This window comes from Plectropomus leopardus, chromosome 11 (genome assembly GCF_026936395.1).
Source record: "Plectropomus leopardus strain MGB_pleo_1.0 chromosome 11, ASM2693639v1, whole genome shotgun sequence".
Classification (NCBI taxonomy): domain Eukaryota; kingdom Metazoa; phylum Chordata; class Actinopteri; order Perciformes; family Serranidae; genus Plectropomus; species Plectropomus leopardus.
In genome coordinates, this window is record NC_142186.1 from 14,721,677 (window position 1) to 14,744,562 (window position 22,886).

Sequence of the window (22,886 nt, forward strand, 5' to 3'; positions counted from 1 at the left end):
ATGAGCATCATTCTGGAAAAGTTCGAAGAAGCGAAGTGAGAAAAACCTCAAACTCGTGTTTATATATATATATATATATATATAATGTATATAATTTTATAATTATTTAATTTTGTATGTGGCCTCAGCAATGTTTTAGGAGAATGAGAACTCTTGCCTTTTGTGAGGATCTGTTTGTTCCAGGTGCCAGTGTCAAGAAGGTTGATTCTGACAGCAGAGTGTTTTCTTGGCTGTCTGACACCTATTTACTTTGACAAACTGAAAGATTGTGTGCATCAACAGTGAGCACAGACACCCAACGTCTGTGTTAATTTACTGCTAAGTTAGTTGTGACACTATTTTTAGAGCATTAGAGCACTAATTGTATGCGTAAACCACTGTTGTTTTATAAACATTGTTTTCTCCTATTTTTGTTACGGCTGGCTTAGTCATTTTCTTTTGTTTGCTTGGGATAAGGCAGAACTCCAGGTAAAGATAGGTTGGCTGTGGTTATTATTTTAGCCTTTGGTTCACACTGAGGTCAAAGCTTTATGGTTTGTAAGAGATGTTACTATATCTACATGTTTAGCAATAAATTACTCATGTTTTCTTTTATATTTACTCCTGCTCTCTGTTTCAGTCTTTGTATGACACACACACCCCTAGACTGCCTCCCTAGCCAGATGTGTTCTTTATATGTTTAATCACTCCAGGGAGATAGGACTTTCAACACTTTCATTATATCATGTCAAAATTTCTGAAAAAAGACCGCAACTTCACTTTGGTTTCCTCATATAGACCCGTCTCTGTCTTTCCAGCTGAAACATAATTAATTATCAAAATTTGATCTAATCATCTTAAAACAATAACATTGCTCAAATTATACGCTGAGATCAGACCAGGTGTATTCCCAATGGACATATATATTTTAACATGAGAAGACTTTTCAATATTATGTATGATCCCACCTGTAACACGAAAGACTCAGTTGTAACTTCCCTTGATGATGAAAAGGCGTTTGACCAAATTGATTGGACCTATATGTTGTCTGTTTTAGACAGAGTTCTTTGCACTAAAATGTCAAAACAATAGAAAAATGGCTAAATCTCTTTACCTGATGTTGGATATATAAAAAGAGCCCTACTACCATTTTCACACTGCAGTCATTACCAGTTGGTCCAACTCCTGCTATTAGAAAGACGCCATACGATGAGTTTATTAATTGTACCCTATGTATGGTTGATTTATTGTAAAGAAGAGAGAGAATCCACTTCGCCAGCCAAGCAGCTGCAGAAAATAGAAGGTAATACATCCACAACAACACACCTTTCCAAATGAGCCTAGCTGAATTGGAGGTCTATTGACTGAATCAGAAAGCTTTCACACTTCTGTTGAGGAAACCATTTAGCAACACAGGCCCTAATACCCCTCCCTCATTCACTGCTCCGTCCCTTTCTCTCCCTCCCCACGCACACTGCCTCCCACCACCCCTCCATTCACATGTCAGTCACATACTATGCTGCTAAAAAGAGGTTGCTGCAAACCCATGGTTTCCTCTGGCCCACTGCTGTGTGTGTGCGCGTGTGTCTATGTGCGTGTGCGAGTGTGTGAACCTGTCTGCATTGATGTGTGTGAATAACACAAAGGCTGATGCCTTCGGCCCAACAAATGGAAGCAATCAACAAGCCATTACAGCACACACTGTGTCACTTTGAGAAACAGGGAGTGTGAGTGAGAGAGAGGGAGTGAAAGAGAAAATATTTTCTTGAGATTTCATTGTGAAAGGAGAAAAAAAAAATTCAACCAGACAAGCCAACTGAGCCATTTAGATTTCAGCCCATCTCTATTTCCCAATTCAAGTCCTTTTTGCTAAGTGAACTTATAAACCTTTTCTTAGCCTGGCATAGAAGATATTCAAAAACAATATCCCTTTTCTTTTTCCTTTTTTTTTTTTTTTGAAATGCAACCTTGGGACTGTTAGTGCTCCTTAATGTTTTCAGCAGCAAAACACACCAAACTATCTGGAGATTAAAGGATGATATGCTGCATAACACACCATTTATGAATGATATAAGTTCCTTAGGGTTTGGGCGGAAGTGTCAGCCTCTGACCAGAAATTTGTTTTCTTAAGGTAAGCATTTGTTGTTTCATAATTGTACCGCAAATAGTAACTCATTCATTTAAAAAACTTGGAAACTTCTCACAAACTTGACTCCACATTTTTCCTACATAAACATACAGCACCTAAAACTTATCATAGTCCACTTTAGCCACTCTAGCTATAGGCAGCTTTGAGAATATTGCAGTGTTGTGGCAAATACAGAGGTAGTTGAGCATATCAGTTCTCAGTGTGACAGTTTATTTGAAAGCCTAAAGCATTATGTTGTTACATCCACAAGCACTGCACAGTAGCAGTAGGAGTCAGATTATCTTGGTTATTGGCTGTGCATTACACAAGACTTTGACATATACTACTGATAACTGTAACTGTGCTGACTGTGTGCAGACAGAAGCTGGAAAAAGTCAAGTCAATGAGCAACTTTAAGGATGTGCAAAAAAAAAACAAACCCTACTTAACATCTGAATTAGAAGTAAAAACACACAAAAAATAAAAACAACACACCAGCTCAGTAGCTAAGTAAAAGGATGTCACATATTGCCATGCTTGGCAGAGATGTATGCTGTTTTATGTGTACTGTGTGTCTCCGGAACAAATACAATGTAGCTATAATGTGGTGTCGCATAAATTAGGAAAATAAAGAGCCTGGGAGTATTTCAAAGGCAAATGTTTGTTTGGCACCAAATGTACCAAGTAATTATGGAGGCTCACACATGTGTTTGTACTTTTGTGGGACCACGCATGTGTATGCATTGTGCAAGTCCCTGTTGTGTAACCTTGACAGATTGAGAGCATGTATGCATGGCTATAGTGCTCTACTGTACAGTAGCAGAAGAAAACCATGTCTTTGGCAAGCAGCATCAGAATGTGGGAGGAATATCAGCGTTTACACACACACACACACACACACACACACACACACACACACACAGAGAGGTCTCATTCTATTTGTTCCATTTCTGTTGCCTGATCAAAGAGGAGGTGCAATATTACCCTGCATGCTGAGATATACATATCTTAGCCGACCCAAAGTCATGAAAGGAATCTCTCATTTGTAAAATCTATTTCTTTTGTTGATCAACTTTTCATCTTTTTATATTCATCGGACACTCATCATGCTGCAGCAGCTTTTAATGAAAACACTGATTAAAAAAAAATGCCAAGCCAAGAGATCCCAAAATAAGTACACCATTAGTCTAATTCGAACAGACAAATAGTATAAAATGAGTAACATATACATCATTACACAACAGCATCAAAACAGATGTTATTCCCTATGTGCTGGCAAAAGAGGGTTGCACCAGAATGCTGGTATGTTTTGGGATTGTGCAAGTGGGTCTCAGTTTTTGAGCAACTGATGTCTGTTCTGCATCCTTTTTTTAAACTTTAGATTTCCTTATATATATGCATTCAACACACTTTCTGCTTCAGCAAAACCAAAAACCACAATCCTTTTGACAAAGCAAAACAAGACAGGGGAATAACGCATACAATGACAACACACGTTAAATATACATTCATATTAAGTAAGGTACCTTAATCAAGTGGGTCAGAAAGTTAGATTTTACTTACCCCTATTCAAATTATTTACTAGCAAGTATCAAATAACAACAAATACAAGTCAATTCTCATGTTTAACTGTTAACATAACGTGTCTTTGAAAAACAACCCTCTCTCCCTGTTTTATCCCTGTTTTATCTGTATCGCTGTCAGTCTTGTGGTAAACTAAACATATAGCTTAAGTTTTGCTTGAATCCAACTGTTTCCAGGATAACTGAAATGCTAATTTGCACTTCAGCTCAAAAACTCTTGTCTTTACTGTCTTTACTCGCTACCATTTCCTCGTAAGTGCTGATCAGTTGCGCATGTGCAACTTTAACAGAAATCAGGATAAAGCAAGATGGCTCACTCCTTAGCCACTCCCATCATAAGCTATGTAAAAAAAAATATAATGTGTTTAATTCTCTTTTACCACATGCCCAATCCTGCATCTCACAAAAAACATGTGCTTTAATCTCCTCTCAGGGAGTGTGTGACCCATAGTATGTGAGTCTTAGTATGGAGGCACTAGAAAAGATACAGTCAAGCCATGTGGGGAATAACAGGAAGAGAAATGCTCTTGAGAACACATCTCATACAGTTACATTTTTTCCAGAATGCATCCTAAATGAAAATCCAAGACAACTACAATGATAACATTTTTATGTACTGCTGAGTCCATCATAATTACCAAATTAGAGATGGCACAGTAGCTGCAGTTATCAGCATAAAAATAATGGCACCATAATCAACTCATATTCATCTATGTATGGTAGCAACAAAAGAGCTAACACTACTTAAGACTTTAAATACCTTTGATGCCTTACATTTACATAATTTAAGACATTTAAGAGCCACGCTGAACCCAGACACAGACAGAGCAAAAGAATGGCTTTCACAGAATAGCTGAAAGAGACAGATGGGTGGAGAGACAAGTTAAGGGAGCGTGGCAAGAAAATAAATCACCATAACCAATATTTCTGTCTGCTTCCCCACTCCTCCCTCCTTCCACTCCCTGCTTCTCTTGCCCTAAATAGTCAGTTAATTAACAGAATAGGAGGGAAAAAAGTGTGGCAAGCAAATGTCAAGTTCGACAAAGATGGAGGTTAGCTTTTCACAACAATGAAAAACAACATTAGCTTAAAAAAACTCATCATACAAAATAAAAGTAATTAAAATTGCCAAAAGGGAGAAAAGCTGAATACTAATTGTTCAGTTTAGCAATGGCGAAAATTGTGAAAAAAAAGTGATCTGTTGGGGAGAGAGAGAACTGTTAGACTAATTAACATTTTTTTCTTTTTCTTCAAATGATAAATAATTATGTCAACTTCTATGAGGCAAACTGGGATTTCAGAATAACTGAAGGGGGGAAGTTTATTGAGTGTAATTAAGTGTTTTATTCTCTGCAAATTCTCTTGTTAGTCTTTCATTATCAGCCTTTCATTTAGCTACCTCTACCTCCCACTCTATTTCCAACTTTCACTTCTCTCTCTCTCTCTCTCTTTCTCTGTGTGTCTGTGTGTGTGTGTGTGTGTGTGTGTGTGTGTGTGTGTGTGTGTCTTGTGTGGCTGGGCAGGTGCACCGGGCCATGTTGACAGCCTGTCCCTCCTCTCTTGCCGCAAGGAAAACTGTCACCCCTGTCATTCAGGCCTATGAACACAGCATGGAGAATGAATGTACGTGTCTGTGTGCGCGCTCTCAGGAGACTACGACAGTGTGGGGCGAGAGGAGAGAGGGAAGAGGGGCTTTATTAGCTCTGTCAGAAACAGCTGAATGCATGGACACTCACACACACGTTAAGTTTGCCGAGAATGACTAAAGCGAGATGGGAGTTTCACAACCTCAACCTGGAAGGGCAAAACCCTGAGGGAGCAAAAACTTTGGACCAGATGACACAGTGATGCAGCAAAGGGAAAGTCTTTGTGTATGTCGTGTTTTCATGCACGTTTTATAGCTACACACACAAGTGCACACTTGCACAGGGGAATAAACTGCGGTCACTCTACACAAACAGTAGCAAGATAAGCATGCCAGTAGTTGCATGTATCATCCCTCTCACTAGATCAAACTGATGAACAAAAACAGAAATAATTCCTTATAATGTGAACACAGAGAACAGGTATAGCAGAGGCCTATAGGTGAGAGAAACAAGGCTTTAGACCACTAGGTTGCCGTCTTAAAATTTTGACTTAATAATGGCTGCTGTTATCAAATATTGAAAATATTGGCTGTACTACATGATCCCATATATAAATGTATCTAAATGCCATTGAACAATGGCAGAACTGGTCAGTATGTCCATAGAGTTGACATCACTGGTTTAAAATGCAACCCAGACACCAGAATACAATATTCGTGTTCATATGTATCAAATCAATGTTTCTAAAGAGACATTACTTTGATTCCATATATATCAGCTGGCTTTTTCATCAGAAGGAGGAGGGGATTGTGGATGGTGTTTCACTCTGGGCAAGACAATTGCAAATCACTGCAGGCCACTGTTTAAGACCAACAAACATCAAAACTGGGTGTTTTTGGTAAGACATCAGTGATATTTTCAGTGGCAATTATTCCACCAAAACAAGATCCTTTCCTGACTGTATCCAAGTACTTTTTTTTACCTTAACATAACACACTGTTGTTGAAACCAAATGGCAACCTCCGGAGGCTGAAAAATGAAGCCAGTGAAGAACAGCCAAATGTTTTTCTGCTTTTCAAATGATCATTTGAGGCTGGCTCCAAAACATGCTAAATGCCCAAATTTACAGCAGAAATAAATATGTCTGCAAACATGGTTTTGGCTCTATAACTTATTTCAACATTCATGACAGCTGTACAGGGGATGAAGTTTTATCATAATTCCCAAAGTTATACATATTTATGGGCAGGGTCACTTGAGTGACAGGTTGTCCCCAAGGCGTCACTGATCTGTGTGTCAGATCCACCCCTTGCCCCACAGGTCCAACCTGTCATCCAAAATATGGTCACTTCTGGCTCCCCAAAACAAAGATCGCCACGGCTGAAATGCCAAACTCAAAGCTTCACAACAATAGTCCACAAACCAATGGGTGATGTCATGGTAGCTATGTCCATTATAGAGTCTAGGTGAAACATAAAAATTACAGCATATCCTAACATAAGACTGGACAAATGTTACATATCCATGGTTTGCAAAAATGTACGATATCAACATTATTCTGGCAACTGGGTTATCAATTGTGATTAAAGTACAATTCTAAAACATCTGATAATTGGTCGATGCTGGTTATTAACACAGCTCATGCCTATGATTTCAGAAACTCATATGAATACAAATCATGCAACAAAATGGTATAAAATGCAAATATCTGAGCCTTTACCTACGTCTTGGGACCAGAAAAAGTTGCAGACCTGAACAAGTAAAAAACACACCAGAATTGTTTTAACGGTGAGGCACCACCACTCATGTGGGACCCAGGCAGCAAAAAAAACCCCGAAAAACAAGCAAGAACCTGTAATCCAAAACAAAACACAAGGCTCCAACATGGCTCAGTGGGTTACTCAGTCAAGGCCTTAGAGAGTTTGTGTGAACTGGCTGAGACAGTGTGTGTGTGAGTGTGTGTGTGTGTGTCCGGTGCGGGACACTGGCCCTAGACAAAGTGCTCTGCCAGCTTTCTGCCCACTGGTCTTTTCATTGCTGATGGATGGGCCTTGTTCAGCACCATCTGGCTATAGGATATTTCACATTAATCATCACGTGCACGTTCACTCACACACACACACTTTTCTGTCTCTTAAATATACACACACCAGATGAGTGCAATTGTCTACATGTAAATGAACACACAAAGAAACATCTACCTCAGACATATTTTCATTACAGTGCTGTTTAATATACAAAGGCAAAAAAGAAAGAAAGAAAGGAAAGAAAGGAAAGAAAGACAGAAAAAGAAAGAAAGAATATTTAGTCTCGTTTAAAGGCCATTTTCATTTGCATTTAACTAGCCAATTTCCACATTTGTGACTCAGAGCCACAGGAGATTAAGAAACAAGCTCAGTACAAAAAAAACCAAAACAACAACAATTAGTTCATTTAAAAACATTGTTTCATTTGGTTGGTAGCCTGGAGCTCCAGAACAATAAAGTCTCACTCACCCCACACCCTGACTCAGTCTTTAATAATGACCTTTTTATACCTATAGGAGGATGCGCACTAACAATAATTGCTGTAAAGACACAAATTTCTCCCTTTACTCTCAATCTGTGTGCGCTCTCTCTATTTTTTTATGTTTGTCTCTCCCTCTCACACACACACACACACACACACAGTGTGCTGCACACACACACACTGCTGCTGGCGCACACACACACACACACGTGCGCGTGCGCACACACACACACACACACACACACACACACACACACACACACACACACACACACACAGATGTGTTAGTAAACACATAATATCCTTACATAGAGCGTAAGCTGAAAGGCCAGACACCCAAGGGAATTTAACATGAAATGAGGGACATTATCAGACTTCATTTATTTCTATCTAACGGCTATGTGGGCTTAATGCAAGCTGATTTGCCTCAGCGTTTCCACGGTGTATGGACATGGGCAAGGACAGGCAGAAACATGGTTGATCTCGGAGGAAGCAAGCTTGACATTAGATTTATTATCATTAAATCATATCTCATGGCTATCTGGGTTTGTAATGTGAGGGGATTTCTTTGCACATCTACACAATCTATGGAAACGGAACAAACCTACAGGAACATGGCTGTAAGTTGTGCTGCTTAGAAGATTAATAACAAACTTGCTTGACATATTAAAAATATTTATGTATGAGGTCAATCAGATACCTTATAATAGGACAGGATTACTTATGACACATTTTATCCACAAAATACAGTGACATAGGCAAGGTTATCAGTAAGGACATTTTACTCTGGTGGAGATTAAAAACATATGATGTTATGTGGCAGCAATAAATGTGCTGTATCAAAGCAGGATAATATTTTTTATCAGTAGCAATTTAACTATCCACTTAATTTTCTTATTTTTTATTTAAACACAGAATGGGCTAAATACACATGGAAGAGATATCACTACAAATTAATGTAGAAATTCGACATAAAAAAATACTTTTATGACTAGATTACTAATACTGTGTTCTGTCAGAGAACATTTCAGAGGGTCTTTAGCCTTAACTTTGGAATGGACAGGGGGCTTCGTCCCCGAGGATCTCAAGCTGCACACTGGCTTAGAGTGAATTAAGAGGTCTAAGAACTGGTGAGACAATGCAGTCCCTCTGAAGTGGTATTTCACACAGTTTGTCTTTTGTTCACAGAAAAATCCAAAATATGCATCTATCAATATATATACAGATGGACATTAAACGCGTGGATTTGGCTCTAGGAGTAATTCAAGACTGATTTGTTGTGTTTACCATGTTGTGAAATTTTTGTTTTGGTTGTATATATGCAATTGTCATTCAGTGATTTCTGAAGTGGTTTGTAATGTGCCACACATTCAGACTACTTGAGGTTTTACCTAAAACCTGGACTAATTCTTGGGCCAGGTGGGACATAAACAATCTTTTTCAGTCAGTGTATTGACACAAAAGAAAAGAAAAAAAAGGTTACACAAAAAGGTGTAAAAGAACAAAATGTTCAGTTGTATTTGTGAGATGGAGAGGCTCAGCAGAGCGGGTTCAGTACGGTTCACATTCTTACTGTTGGTCTATCAATTCCTCTGGGAGTCATACTTCATGTTAATAAATACTAACTATCTCATTTAGATGCAAACGTGTTAATGTCTTACAAAGATATTCTCTGTTAACTTTGCTCAGTTCACATCCTCGTTTTTGTGATCGTATGTACTCACTTATGTGCATGTGTCTTACATATTACTGTGTGTGTGTGTGTGTGTGTGTATGTGTCAGTGTGTGGGAGGCAAAGATCCATGCCTGCCACAGTGAAAACGTGATCTCTCTTATATCCTTTTAATTACCGTGTAACATATAACAACAGCCGAACAGGCACAAACTCCTCTAGAGGTATAAACGCTGCAGGGAAAAAATCTTGGTCGAGCCAAAGCTTTGCTAAATGACAATGTGACAACTGCGAGGAAGGCTTCAATCACCGAGATGTTCACCACATTCACTCTGCAGTAACAGGTCACCGCTTTCATGTACATTATTTGGCTTTATTTCTCATCATAATACGCAAGTAAACACTTCTCAGACATTTGGCAAAAATATTATGTTTGACCATCGTTATTTACATTATTACGGCAAATTCAGTTGAAGTATATATGGTGGGCGGTAGCCATACATAAGGACCCAAGATAGTCAAAATACAATTTTTCTTTTTCATGACAGCAGAAAAATGTGGTGACAGCTGTTGTCATGGGGTTGTCACTTTCAGAAGGACATCTTTGTATAAGAACTCAGCATACACACACATACACACTGCTGTCACAAGGGTCTCATCATCATCATAAGCATGCCTGAAGAGAGGCATGTTCAGTCTGCTGTCAGATGTTAACCTCATAATGTATGAGCCCGTACACACAAGTATATACACACACAGTTGAGGAGATTTATGCGACTTCAGAATTCAATCTCTCTCTCTGTCTCTCTCACACACACACACACACACACACACACACACACACACACACACACACACTCAAAGTGTAATCAGGAACAAACACTAGAGCTATCCTCATTCAATAGATTGCTGGCAAGAGGTGTCCGTCTTGTGGAGACAACAAACTCATCACAGCTTTAACGACAAAATGATGATGGTGACCTACAACTACTTTTGATGTCAAGTGAAGGCTTCTGGTGTAGAGGTGAATGAGTCTGAGTACTCTGTGTGGACTCTCCACATTAGGATAAAGGCAGATGCAAAGAAATAAAATAAAAGACCAAAGCTGAAACAGGCAGAGAGACAAATACAGAAACATTAACCAGGGAAGCACTTCAGGAACAAACACTGAAGGATTTCTTACCTTGTGGTCGTATGGGTTGTATGAGTGGAAGAGTTGTGACAGCTCTTTAGTCCTCTGCTTCTTCTGTAGATAGTGATAAAAAAAAAGAAATTTTAAGTATAAAAGCCAATCATATAATGTATGTATAATACTGCTAAAAAGACCAACACAAAAGGCAGAGGGTAGATTATCATTTAATTAGGATTGTAGATATTAGAATATATACATAGTTAGATTAAGCGCCATTCATCTAGATAGGGACGAAAATGTCCCATTCATAGCCGATGTCCCCCCGTGTGCATACTAGTGTGTCTGTTGATACATATCAAATCTAAATATTTGTATGGGTTTCAGTACTCATTTTCTGCATTAGGATACACTGGCACCAACTGCGCTTTCTGGCGATCTCGGATTGTAAATCTCTACTACAGTCTTTCAGCAGTTCTCTGCAGCTAACCAAAGAAGAAAAATCATCTAGTCATATTATAGCCTTGTTGGTATGATCTTTTAATAATAATTTTAAATTCTATGCCCAAAAAGTCTTATTTACTTATATCAAAAATGGAATTGAATATCGATAATTTTCAAGGTATTTTATCAAAGTTAGCAATTCCAATATGAGAATACAAGGGGTGTTTATCACAAGTTTCATCACAATGTAATATTACACTATTTCTGTTGGCAACAATATAATATTTGCTGCTATAGGATTTCAATTTGGTTCAGTTCATAGGCTTGTGATGAGACAATATCAGTAAATATCGTTGTTGTTTTTTTCTCGGTTACTTACCATTTTTAGCCTGGTGTTAGGCCGTAGCACTGTTTGGAAGGAGGTATGCTTTGACAGAAATGTTGACACAGATGTGCCATGGGAATCTCTAATCAAATCTGTCAATGTTTTCACTTTGCATCAATAAAATTAGTTCCGTCAAGGTCCATGTATGGTTACACCCCTAAGACTATGACAATTTCAGAATGTTCTTGTCTTTGATTTATTTTGTATTTAATATTTTTTTATGGACTTGTTAAGTCCATTTGTAACACTGTACAAATAAACTGGACTCGAGTATTTTTGCATTGGTATTAAAGATTGTAAAACATAATTAAATATTCCCTACAACTCCCAAAAAAAGTTAATCTCAGCATTCCCTCAGTATGTCTACAATGTCTACTGTTAGGCAGGTGAATTAATGTACTGTACATGAGACAAATGAATCACTTCTCAGTAACACTAATCAGGATTTATATGCCTTATACATCTTAGTTATCATCCATTCCCTGCAATACTCATGATCTAAAGTAAAAAAAAAATCTTGCTTGGCATTACTTCTCCTCCTTTGCTTGTCTTGCACGCAAAACAAAAATAAAATATGGTATAAATATGGACACACAGTACAGTTTCACTCATGCTAACTTATTGGGTCACTTAAACAGAAGGAGAAAAATCACTACGAACAGCGCCTACAGTAGTTCATTAAATCCATAAAATACGGAATGAACAGAGGAGAAAAAATACATTCATTTGCCCACCAGCTGTGGCACAAATTTATCTCTCATTTTCTCATTTTATTCCCGCTCAAAGTCTGGCCTTAACCTTGCATGTCCTTAATGCATAATGAGATGCACAACCATGAGACATGACTGTTTGATATGTGGCAGTTGTTAATGCAATCAGTTACATGAGGCCGATGCAGTTACAAAGAGTGCTAATTAGCTCCCTGATTAGGCCATGTCTGGCTAAGGGGGAAGGATATATGTATATTCTACTGTAGCTAAAGGGAGTATGCTTTCATTGCCACACTGTCTCCCTTTCCCTCACTACCATTTCAGTGTATGTAAAGGGCTGGATTCAATGTCCTTAGGCTGGATCTGTACATATGGAGCAAATGTTCTACAAGTCGCTCTGCTATCACAAAAAGGCATCATTATAGTATGACAGTCAAATGCTGCTTGAGGATGTAGTGAAGAGGAGGAGGGATGTAGAGTCGGAGGAAAAATCTATTAATATGTACAGATGTGTGGTCAAGTTTAAGGTATAGTTTTAAAATTTAGCAAGAAATTACATGACATGATTTAATGTTTTTAGCCCTTCTAGTTGGAACAAGAAACATTATAGAAATACTCATAGGAAATGTGAGCGTTTGGATTAGCATGTGAGACTAACCAGCAACTTGAATTAGAGTTGGGTTGCTTTCTAGTTTGCCAGTCGAAACAGTGTACAGGCTTAAACTAGTTTGATTTCATACAAACCAGCTGAACCTGCATTTATCAGTACAACACTGTCCGGTAAAGTAAAACCCTGTGCTAGAGTCAAGTGGGACGCCTGGTAACATTTAGTATACCAGCCGAGTCCTGTGTTTGGCTTCATAGCAAACCTTTTTTAACATTTTCCGAGTGCCTTAACCCTAACTCTGATCATTAACGGCCCTCACTCTGTCTCTGTCACACACATAAGCACAAACACACACGACATATACAAGCTGGCATCTGAGATTTTGTCTGAGGAGAGGAAGCCTGGATGTGTATGCGTGTGTGTGTGTGTGTCTGTGTGATGTGTGTGTTTGAATGTAGGTGAGTTAAGATGGTAAATACGCAGCAAAGATGTGATGTGTTAACTCTTATTGAGTTGGTATGTTCTGAAAGGATGATGTGCACTTTTCACAATCCATGGTGCAAAGTGCCACACATTTCATTGGCATTTAAAATATGATTTGGTTATGAAAATTGTGATGAATGATTTTAAACTGCTCTTATCACTATGTTGTATATTTTGGCTATTATTTGGTTTTCTGAATGTGTTCTTACATTTAGACTTGTTGACTGGTCTAAGTTTACACTTAGACGTTTAAATGGTGGGAAAATTAGTTGTTAGGAACATGCCCTGAAAGAATGAGGTAAGATGAGAAGTACCACACAAAATGAACAAAACAGTAAGACAGAGAAAATGTGGCAAGAAAAGTAAAAACAGCAGAGACAAGAGAAGGAAGGTGAAATAAAGGTATTTGGGTAAAAGGTAGAGATTGTACTCCTTGCCCTCGGCCAATGTCTACTTTGACTTTGTCTCTAGTGAGGTCCATCCTTTCATCACTGCACCTGTCATTGCTCCTATCCATACTCTCTATTCCTTCCGACTGTGTATCCCATCACTTCTTTTTCTCTCTACCCTCCACCTCTACCCATCTCTTACTCATTCTCTGCTCACCCAGGGCTCTTGTGATCCATAAAATCCTGTAATCATTGGCCCTGTCCGTCTAGCTCCCTCTCTTTCTTGTTTTTACCTGATTCCCTCTTGCTCTCTCTGCCAAAAGGCTCTCCAGAATCTCCAAATCCTCTTTTCTCTCGTATTCTTTGCCTTTCCACATACACCTCGGGGCTCCACCTCTCCCTCGCTGCCTGTGTTTTTCTCCAGTGAGGGAAAACTCATACTAATCATTCTGTCTCCACTCTCTCACCCATCCTCCCCCTTATAAGTCTGTCCCTCCACACTCCCTCTCTGCCTGAAGCACGTTAGGTGAGAGCAATTCTCTCATCATAGCTCCTCAACAACATTCTCTCCTCCTTCCATCCCCTCATCACTCTCACCATCACTCTGTACTCAGTGATGCTCAACTGTGTGTGTGTGTGCGTGTGTGTGTGTAACTCTAAGACAGATGTAACCGCAGGTAAGGATTTCTCAACCCCCAATGAGCTCCCAGCAGAATTTATCCAGTTCAGTAGCACACACACACACACACACACACACACACACACACACACACACACACCACAGGCACAAACCAGCATGTGCTCCCGCACTGACTCACACAAACACATGCTGTATAAAAAGGACAAAGGTGTGAAAACATGCTGAACACAAGGTGATTCGAACGCCAGTATGAAAACAGAAGGAGTCAAATGAGAGAGAAAAGCAAACGGGGACAGGGACAACAAAACAGTAAAAAGAAAAATTGCAAAATATTGAGAGAAAGAGATCCACTTCCTATCCTCTACCATAACAGGAATAAAGGGAAACCTTCATCTCATTACTTGTAATTTAAGCATCTTGTAGCTAAAGTAATGTTGCCACCTACATGGAGGTGAAAAGGTGGACTCTATGATGCAAAAAGCTGGCTTCGAAGAAGTGATTGAAATGTCCTCATTATCCCACAACAGCTGCTGCCGGGGCACCCTTGAGCAAAAACGACACCCTAAGTTGAACCTGTGGAACTAATCAGTAGCCACAAGAAGAAACCTACTCCGGAGAGGAGGAGTTGTGTACTTTGCTACTAATTTTCAAATATTTCACTGTCAAGACAAAACATAGAACTTTGAAACAATTCCATTAAAACAATTACTTGATTAAAACACATATAGAACTAGAATTACAGGCTTCCAGCTGTATGTCTGCACACACACGTCAAGTCACAGTTGCACTTTACATCCATGTCTGTCCAGACTCATGCAGCCATGACAGTTGACAATGTTTTGGGTGTTTCTGCAAAGGGGCTACACATTTTAAAATGTGGATTCTTCAAACACATAACAAGAGATCTATAAAATCAGTGCAGATTCTAGGTGGGCACCAAAGACTAGCGTCACCAATTCAATATCTGACCAGATATCTCCCCATCTGTTCCATCAAGTTATGATGTTGAATAATGTCCAGAAAGTAGTTTTTGCATAATACTATGATGTCAAAGTAAGGCTGACCTTTGACTTTTTGGATATAAAATGTCCACACTTCATCATTTTATCCTGGTCCACATTTGTGTGAAATTTGAGTTATGGCCAAAAACATGTTTTATGAGTTCTCAGTCATCTTTGACCACCAAATTCTAATCAGTTCATCCTTGAGTCCAAGTGGATGTTTGTGCTGAATTTGAGGAGACCCTATCAAGGCCTTCTTGAAATACTGAGTTCCCAAGAATGAAGCAGATGCTAGGCCACAATGTCCTGGACCTTTGACCACCAAAATGTAATTAATTCATTGTTAAGTCCAGGTGGAAGTTTGCGCCAAATCTGAGGAAACTCCCTCAAGTTGTTCTTGAGTTGGTGCATTCACAAGAAGGGGAGGAGCAAATGAACAACCTGAAAATGTAATAGCTCCAGCCATGGCTATTGTCTGCACAGAGGCATAAAATAGGATATATTGTGAAAATACAACTCCATGGTGCTTTAAGACCTAAAACCCGAAAGCAATGCTGCCAGGGTACAAAACAGCAACATCCGCTAGCCAAATGCTCACGAAATATGCAAGCAGCAAGTAGATTTGCCACACTTAGCATAAAAAACAAACAAACGATAACCCATTGATTTGCTTCCAAAATCTGAACATTTACTCAGCTTTTGGCCAGTGGACAAAAGAGCTGATTTTAAACCCTGACTGCAGCATTTACATAATTTAAGATCAGCCTTTTAAATGGCAATGGTTCAGGTGGTCATGCCGCCTTTAAGCAAGTCAGTGTTACCTTTCCTTTTCCATTGTGTTTTTAATTCTAAGAGCTTCATTAGTGTGCTGTACAACAAAGTGCCTGTATACAGGTATGTGTGTGTGCATGTGCATGCATGTGGTTCATCAAACAGAGAAGTTAATCTAGCATGCCATGAGGTTGTGTTAGTGACTGCCCAGCAATGCAAAGGCACTCTGTGTGTGTGTGTGTGTGTGTGTGTGTGTGTGTGTGTGTGTGTGTGTGTGTGGACCTGTCACTGTGGTGATGATGAACGATGGTTGTTACCATTACGTCCATCTGTTGTTGCCACCAGAGACGGATGCTGCGTCTAACGGGAAGTGACATTACATGGATGTATACACTGGTATTCATACAAAGACTCCAAACACATGCCAGAGTAGTTTAGACAGGAGCACACACTCTGCTGCCAACAACACCAAAAGAACTTGCATGCTTCATAAAAACACTGCTGTTCAACATAAAAGTGTTTTTTGTCAAATATCTGCACAATGCTATGAAGCCCCAAGGGAAAATTTGCAATTCTTGAATTAAATTACAATGACTGATCCCTTATGATTTCTTGATAGTTAATGACACTACCTGAACAGAAACTACAGTAAACATGAAAATAATTGTCTTCAGACTGGATGCTACTTAAAAATTATATTGTAAATAAAAGGAAACTGCATAAACTCATTAAGTGATTAAAGTTAAAGTCAGTACTTATATAAGACAAGCTCTTCATGTTGCATCAGAAGAGGCCATGAACCTAAAGTGATTTCATAATGTCAGTGCGACACATATTCAAGTTAGTACACCAGTTGTTTACAGTGGATCATCATATATTCAATAACTGGTGCACTTTGAAACTTGGTTTCAGTTGAGTTAAAAAAAGCCAAACACTTTAACAGTGCCTCTATAAGATATGATGCAAATGGCTTAATGTTTGTGTATTTCAGAGAAAACTTTAAATTTTGGACTCCCTGACACGAGGCAGTAGAAATGTGTGTCTGTGTGTGTGTGTGTGTGTGTGTGTGTGTGTTGATGTGTGTCTATATCAGCATGTACATGTTTGTCAGTATGCCCTACAGTGAGTGTGTTGTGGGGCAAGGTAACAGTGATCTTGCCTTAGCCTGCGCTGCATGAGCTTGGGGCTCATGTGCCCGTTTGTCTTTCCCTAATGACAGACAGATGTTAGTGCTATAGAGCCTACACCCACGGCGTGTGTATGTGTGTGTCTATCTTAACACTTCCTGGAGCATCACAATGACAGTGGTCACAATGGCGATGCTGTGTGTGTGTGTATGTCTGTGTGTGTGTGTGTGTGTGTGTGTGTGTGTGTGTGTGTGTGTGTGTGTGTGTGTGTGTGTGTGTGTGTGTGAGACCTTTTTTCTCTACAGAGGTCACTGGACATAACATGTTCCTGCTGTGTTGCCTTGTGTCAGATCTGATGCATGTTCCTTTAACTAAGGTGTACACAAGGAATACACTGTAAATTGTAACTACAAAGAGAAAGAAAACATTTTCAATTGCTTCCCTGATCAAGATCAAGCACTGTAATATGTTAAATCGACACAGGAATAGGATCTTGAATGTGAGCTATGGTCACACTGCACATAGATAAAATGCCTTAAAGCTGCTCTTTATTTTGCATCAGAAGAGAAAACAAACCTGACACCCTGCAAGTGCAAAAATACATCTCCATTTATTGTATAAGCAAGTAAAATTTGAGTAAAAGAAGTAACCATGTATTTTGCGATGAAACCACTCTGGCTGCAATACAGCAACAGTGACATAAAACAAATATCTGCTAGGGTCATAAAATAGGTAGGAAAAGACCTGCTTTCCCCACTACTTCCAGCCCCCTTGTTCAAACCATATTATCTTCAAACCTGACCTTTATTTTGATCTGACCAATACACCTGAAAAGTTCTGTGACTGCATCTTGCACAGTTGTGACACTGCCACAGTGACAAAATCTGTCCACAGATGGAGAGACAGACCTAATAAAGCTTTAACACCTGGCAAAGTAGCCAAAAGAGTCTGTGATAGTCCCTGCTACAATAGATCTCACAGGTACTACATATGCTTTGATAACACACCCCCACACACACATACACACAAACACACACATTTAGATATCAATTTAAAAACCTAAAAAACATTTAATATATTCTCCAATCACACTGTTACCTTTCTGCAGCACCAAGTAAATCCCCTTTAAGGGATCAGTAGTTCCTTTTTTATACAACCAACAACTCATGCTACATTTTTATACTCAAACCTACTGGATGTCTTCATTTTTTTTACAATCAGAACATTGTCATTGTCAGTTAAAACTCTAGAGTAAATGGCACACTGGCGACCTACGCAGGTGAAAAACAAAGGCATCTGAATGTGGCAAGCAAAAACTCTGATCATTAAAATGCAGTGTGTCATCCGTTCCATTATTAGTGAACCAGGTCCTCATTAATCAAGTGCAGGCCTACCTGGCCCCAGACAGCAACTTAACCACTAGCTCAACCCTAATACCTGTTAGACTGCCTTTAGTCAAGTGTTATTATCTCCCATGATACGTGTGTGAGAGAGTATGTGTCTGCATTAGAGACAGAGAGGAGAAAAAGTATGTGTGTGTGTGTACGTCTGTGTCTCTTCCAGTGTTTGTGTGTCCAGGCGTAGATAAATTATAGTGAAGCAAGAAGATGGAGCTACTAGTGGTTGGCCAGCTGTTTTACGTTGACAGCTGCCACACTGGTGCCTTGTGGGTAATGGAGTTCTTAACCAATTACAACCTGGGGAAATTAAAAACACTGTCCCACTAGAATAGCTAATCTCCTTTTCTATCACTTTTTTTCCCTCTCTTTCGCTGCAGCAGCTGCTCATTCTCAATTCCTCCTCGCATACCAATACACATCCCAACACACACATTACACACACACACCCTCCACTCAGCAAGTCCATTTATCAAGGCTAAGTTCTAGTCACCTGGGGATGATTATGGAGATCCGAGCTAATAGCATTCACATCCCTTTATTCTCAACATGCTCCCTTCTCTCCCTCCATCCCTGTGGTCTCCTATTCTTTCCATCTGCCTCTGCTCTTCCCTTCATCCTGCATTCTCTCATATATCATCCATTACAATAGGTAATAAGTTAGACCTACAGATACCTTGAAACACCTGGACCACTTCCCAGCTGGACCCTCTCCAGCTCTACGGGGTTTCTCTTCTGCTTCAATCTCTGACTTACCGAGACAAATTTATCTGTGTGTTTTGTGATTCAAATATTTGTTTTATCAAAGCTGGAAATCAGACTGCCAAAGCAAAAACAAATTTCCTACTGTTACATTTATAATATGTTCAGTATATGATCAAATATGAGACCAAATAAAGTATGTTTTTATGTCTACACACCTTTTAGGAAGAGTTTGTTGTCACTTCACCAGCCAACTAGGTGCTCAAGTATCAAGGGACCAAAAGTGGAAAAACAACTCGGCAACACTGACTGACTCACAAGAAGAGTGTGCTCTTTACTGTAACTTTTAAAAAATGATTTTCAACCTCAGTTTCTACATTTTTTTAAAAATTCTACATTTGTCTGAACTAACACATACACTGACCTTAACTCATAAGAAGCCAGTTTTATATAAAAAAAATTACTTAATCATTTGGCTTTGCTACTGACTGGTCTGAAAATAATCTTTAATGTAATTAAAAATAATGTTTAAGTAAATTTTACTGTTGTCCCTCATTTCCAACATGTTTTCCAGTACCATAAATGCAGGTAAGTACCTCCTACAATTCTCATTATCTATCCCTCCAGATTTCCCTGAACACACACTCTTTCACAATTCAGTACTTGTGACAGAGTGTGACTCTCTGTACTGCGGAGAATTGGGTATATTGACAGTTCAATTAACCAGCTCGTCAACTAGGACGTCCACTGCTGTCAAAAGACTAGATCTTGTGGACACGCCTAACCAATTCCTAAAAAATGCCCTCTTCTAGACGAGTTCCAATGATGCAATGATCTAAAGCTGCTCTTAGGTCCAAGACCACCTTAGGCTGCATTCACAACAAATTGAGCGTCGGTCCTCCAATTCATTTGAATGTGAGTTGTGCATCTAGGCTGCGGCAGTGGGGCAGCAGGGGAATTGGCAGCCTGCGGCAAAAAGTTGAAACAGAATCAGCTTCAAGAGAATCGCAACCTGGTGGCCAATCCTGTAATTATAATGAGTAAAAGAAATAAAGTTTGTATTCACAGCTTAGGCCAACATGAACAAACTTTACAAAGAAAAACACACAGTTGCTGAGATGGGGTGATATGGCTTTCTCTTCACCCTCCACTCCCTGACAAATGGGCCATTTAAGTGACACTCCCACACCACGGCACAACCCTGTGGCTAATCGCCGCAACGCCTGATTTGGTGTGAATGCAGCCTTAGATCCATCTGTCCTGCGAGGTACAATAAATGGAAGAACACTTAATCCCTGAAAAAAGTGCTGCTAGTACAGTCTCAATAGATGATATTTGGTGAGTCTGACAATCTGCTGCACTGCCCAATAATATTGATGTAAATAGTGGAAAAGGCCAACATGTCCAAATCCCATACTGATAAGAAAGATGCCTTTTGGTAGCTGATTGTACTCTACTTTCTGTGTTAGCTGATCTAATGCACTTTTTTTTAAAAAAATTTTCCCACTGGCTCCTTCAACCGTTTTTTTTTTTTTTGTATTTTTATATGATTCTTTGCTCACTTGCAAATCACTTTGAATTGCCAATGTGTGTGAATTGTGATTTATAAATAAACTTGCTATGCCTAAGAAAGTAAATATCTGCCCTTGCTTTTAAAGGGCAAAGTGTGCAGCATTTATAAGGTTAATATAAACCACAGACAAACACCACCAGCTTCACCACAGCCTAATGGTGAGACTGACAACCTGAACCACATCAGCTGTTACATTTATTAGGTGAGCATTCAAAGTGGCCAATTATATTTCTAAGGGGGGTGGTGTCCTTTCAGGTCCCACAATGGGCATGTCCCTATAGCTCTTCCTTTCTGTCTCAATTTATTTCCTCCATCCATCCATTTCCCTTTCCGCTTTTTCTCCTATTCTCCCTCCATCTTTACCTTCTCTCTCCCTCTCTGAGGCCTCCTTCTGCCTATGCTTCCTACTCCATCTACTTCTCCATCCATCCCTCCTGTGGCTATTCAACACAGTTGTGTTCCAGACAAACCATCTGGTGCACTTTATTAATGACTGACCCTACATGGCCTAGACGTCGCCTAGCTGCCACCACTCGCTGTGTGTGTGTATATCTGTCTGCAGAACTGTGTGTGTGTATGTGTGTAAGAACAGGTGCACGCTGACTGATGATGTGATGTTGTGGGCAGCTTTAACCACCGAAGCAGGTGTCCTGGTTACAGGGACCCTAACATATTACTCTGACTCCCGTGTTCACCTTTTACTTTTCTCTGTCAAGCACAAATAAACTCACAATTAACTTAGATTTAAAACATTCAGATGGCCAGTTAAAGTGGCTTTTACAAACACAGGATAAAATGTGATATGTGATGATATTAGTTTAAAAAATACACCCCTTTGTTGCCTGATGATTTGCTTCATTGTTAATTTAGCAGAAACCTCATTAAATACACAAAAGACCTAACAATCAAAACAAAAAATCTGATTTGACAATAAGAGGTTTCTACTGGAACCAGCAATATGCTACATCCTGACAATCAAAGAGCTGCCTGTGAAATGTAGTCTTGGATAAATGTGTGCTGACATCCAACCACCGACAATAAAGTTGGATGAGACAGATGGAGGAGAAAGAAAGGAGAGGGGAAAAAACATAAGAGGAGAAGCAGTGATGTAGCTGTCAGGGGATTGATCCCTCTAAGACACACTCAGCTTCTCCTCAGCGAACGAAGGGAGATAGGAGGACCGAGAGAAAAAGAGAATGACTTATGAAGAAGCTCTGCTTGAAAGAGATGTGTCAATACTTTGATGGAAAAGAGCGAGGGAGTACAAATGCAAGAAGATATAGAACATATAGTATAGGGTACAGCATAATGCATCGGGTCAAACTAAAAAAAAAAGGTCAGAGCAACGTATCATGCGCGTCTTAGTAAATATTCAGTAATATGAGAACTGTTGCACTTTGTCGCGTACAAATATCTTTAAAATTGTACAAAACAGATGTAGGTGATGAGTAAGCATCTATAAAATGTTCTGGGATCTTCATTTGACCAAAATATGTATGTATAACTGTGCATCAATACATTGTAAAAAGATACGCATAATGAATATAATGAGCACAAAGTAGACGTTAGACTGCAGGGGTCACAGAGAGCATCCATGTTCATCAGCAACACTGCAGTTAACTTTTGATTTACATTTATATTATCGATGCCTGTGGCTCTGCCAAGCAATGATGGAGCTGAGAAACCTTAGAGGCAAAAGGCCAAGACAACGCTGGAGCTGCTGATGGTGGTGTGTTCAATCTGTGCTTCTCTCTCACTTACTCTCTCTCTCCTACACATACACCTTACCTAACAATTATGGCTTCATTAGCCACTAATTGTTTCATTTGGCAGCAGATTGAGAGAGAGAGGAAGCAGGAGAGTATCTGTCAGGAGCTGTGTGGTTATACAGCGCACAATAAGAAGTCCAAATGGAGCGGCAAGCACCTGAGACAATGTGTTTTAGTGACTGTATTCCAGAGCTGCAATGATTAGTCTATTAATTGATCAGTAAACGGACAGAAAAATGATCACATTTTTTTTAAATGTTAATTTGTGGTAATTTTTCATAGAAAAATTTGCAGAAAATGCTG

At 39.3% G+C, this 22,886-nt stretch overlaps 1 protein-coding gene across 4 annotated transcripts in view; it reads right to left on the bottom strand.

The window, feature by feature from the left end:
• cdkal1 (CDK5 regulatory subunit associated protein 1-like 1) overlaps positions 1 to 22,886 on the bottom strand; it is a 306,706-nt gene that overhangs the window by 90,652 nt on the left and 193,168 nt on the right. For 3 of the 4 annotated variants that reach the window (XM_088084047.1, XM_088084048.1, XM_042489706.2), the window contains exon 12: positions 10,640 to 10,702. In XM_088084047.1, the coding sequence (XP_087940173.1) occupies positions 10,640 to 10,702 (63 nt within the window). Of the gene's footprint in view, positions 1 to 9,811; positions 10,562 to 10,639; positions 10,703 to 22,886 lie in introns of those variants that run through there. The other variant, XM_088084049.1, reaches the window with a different exon arrangement.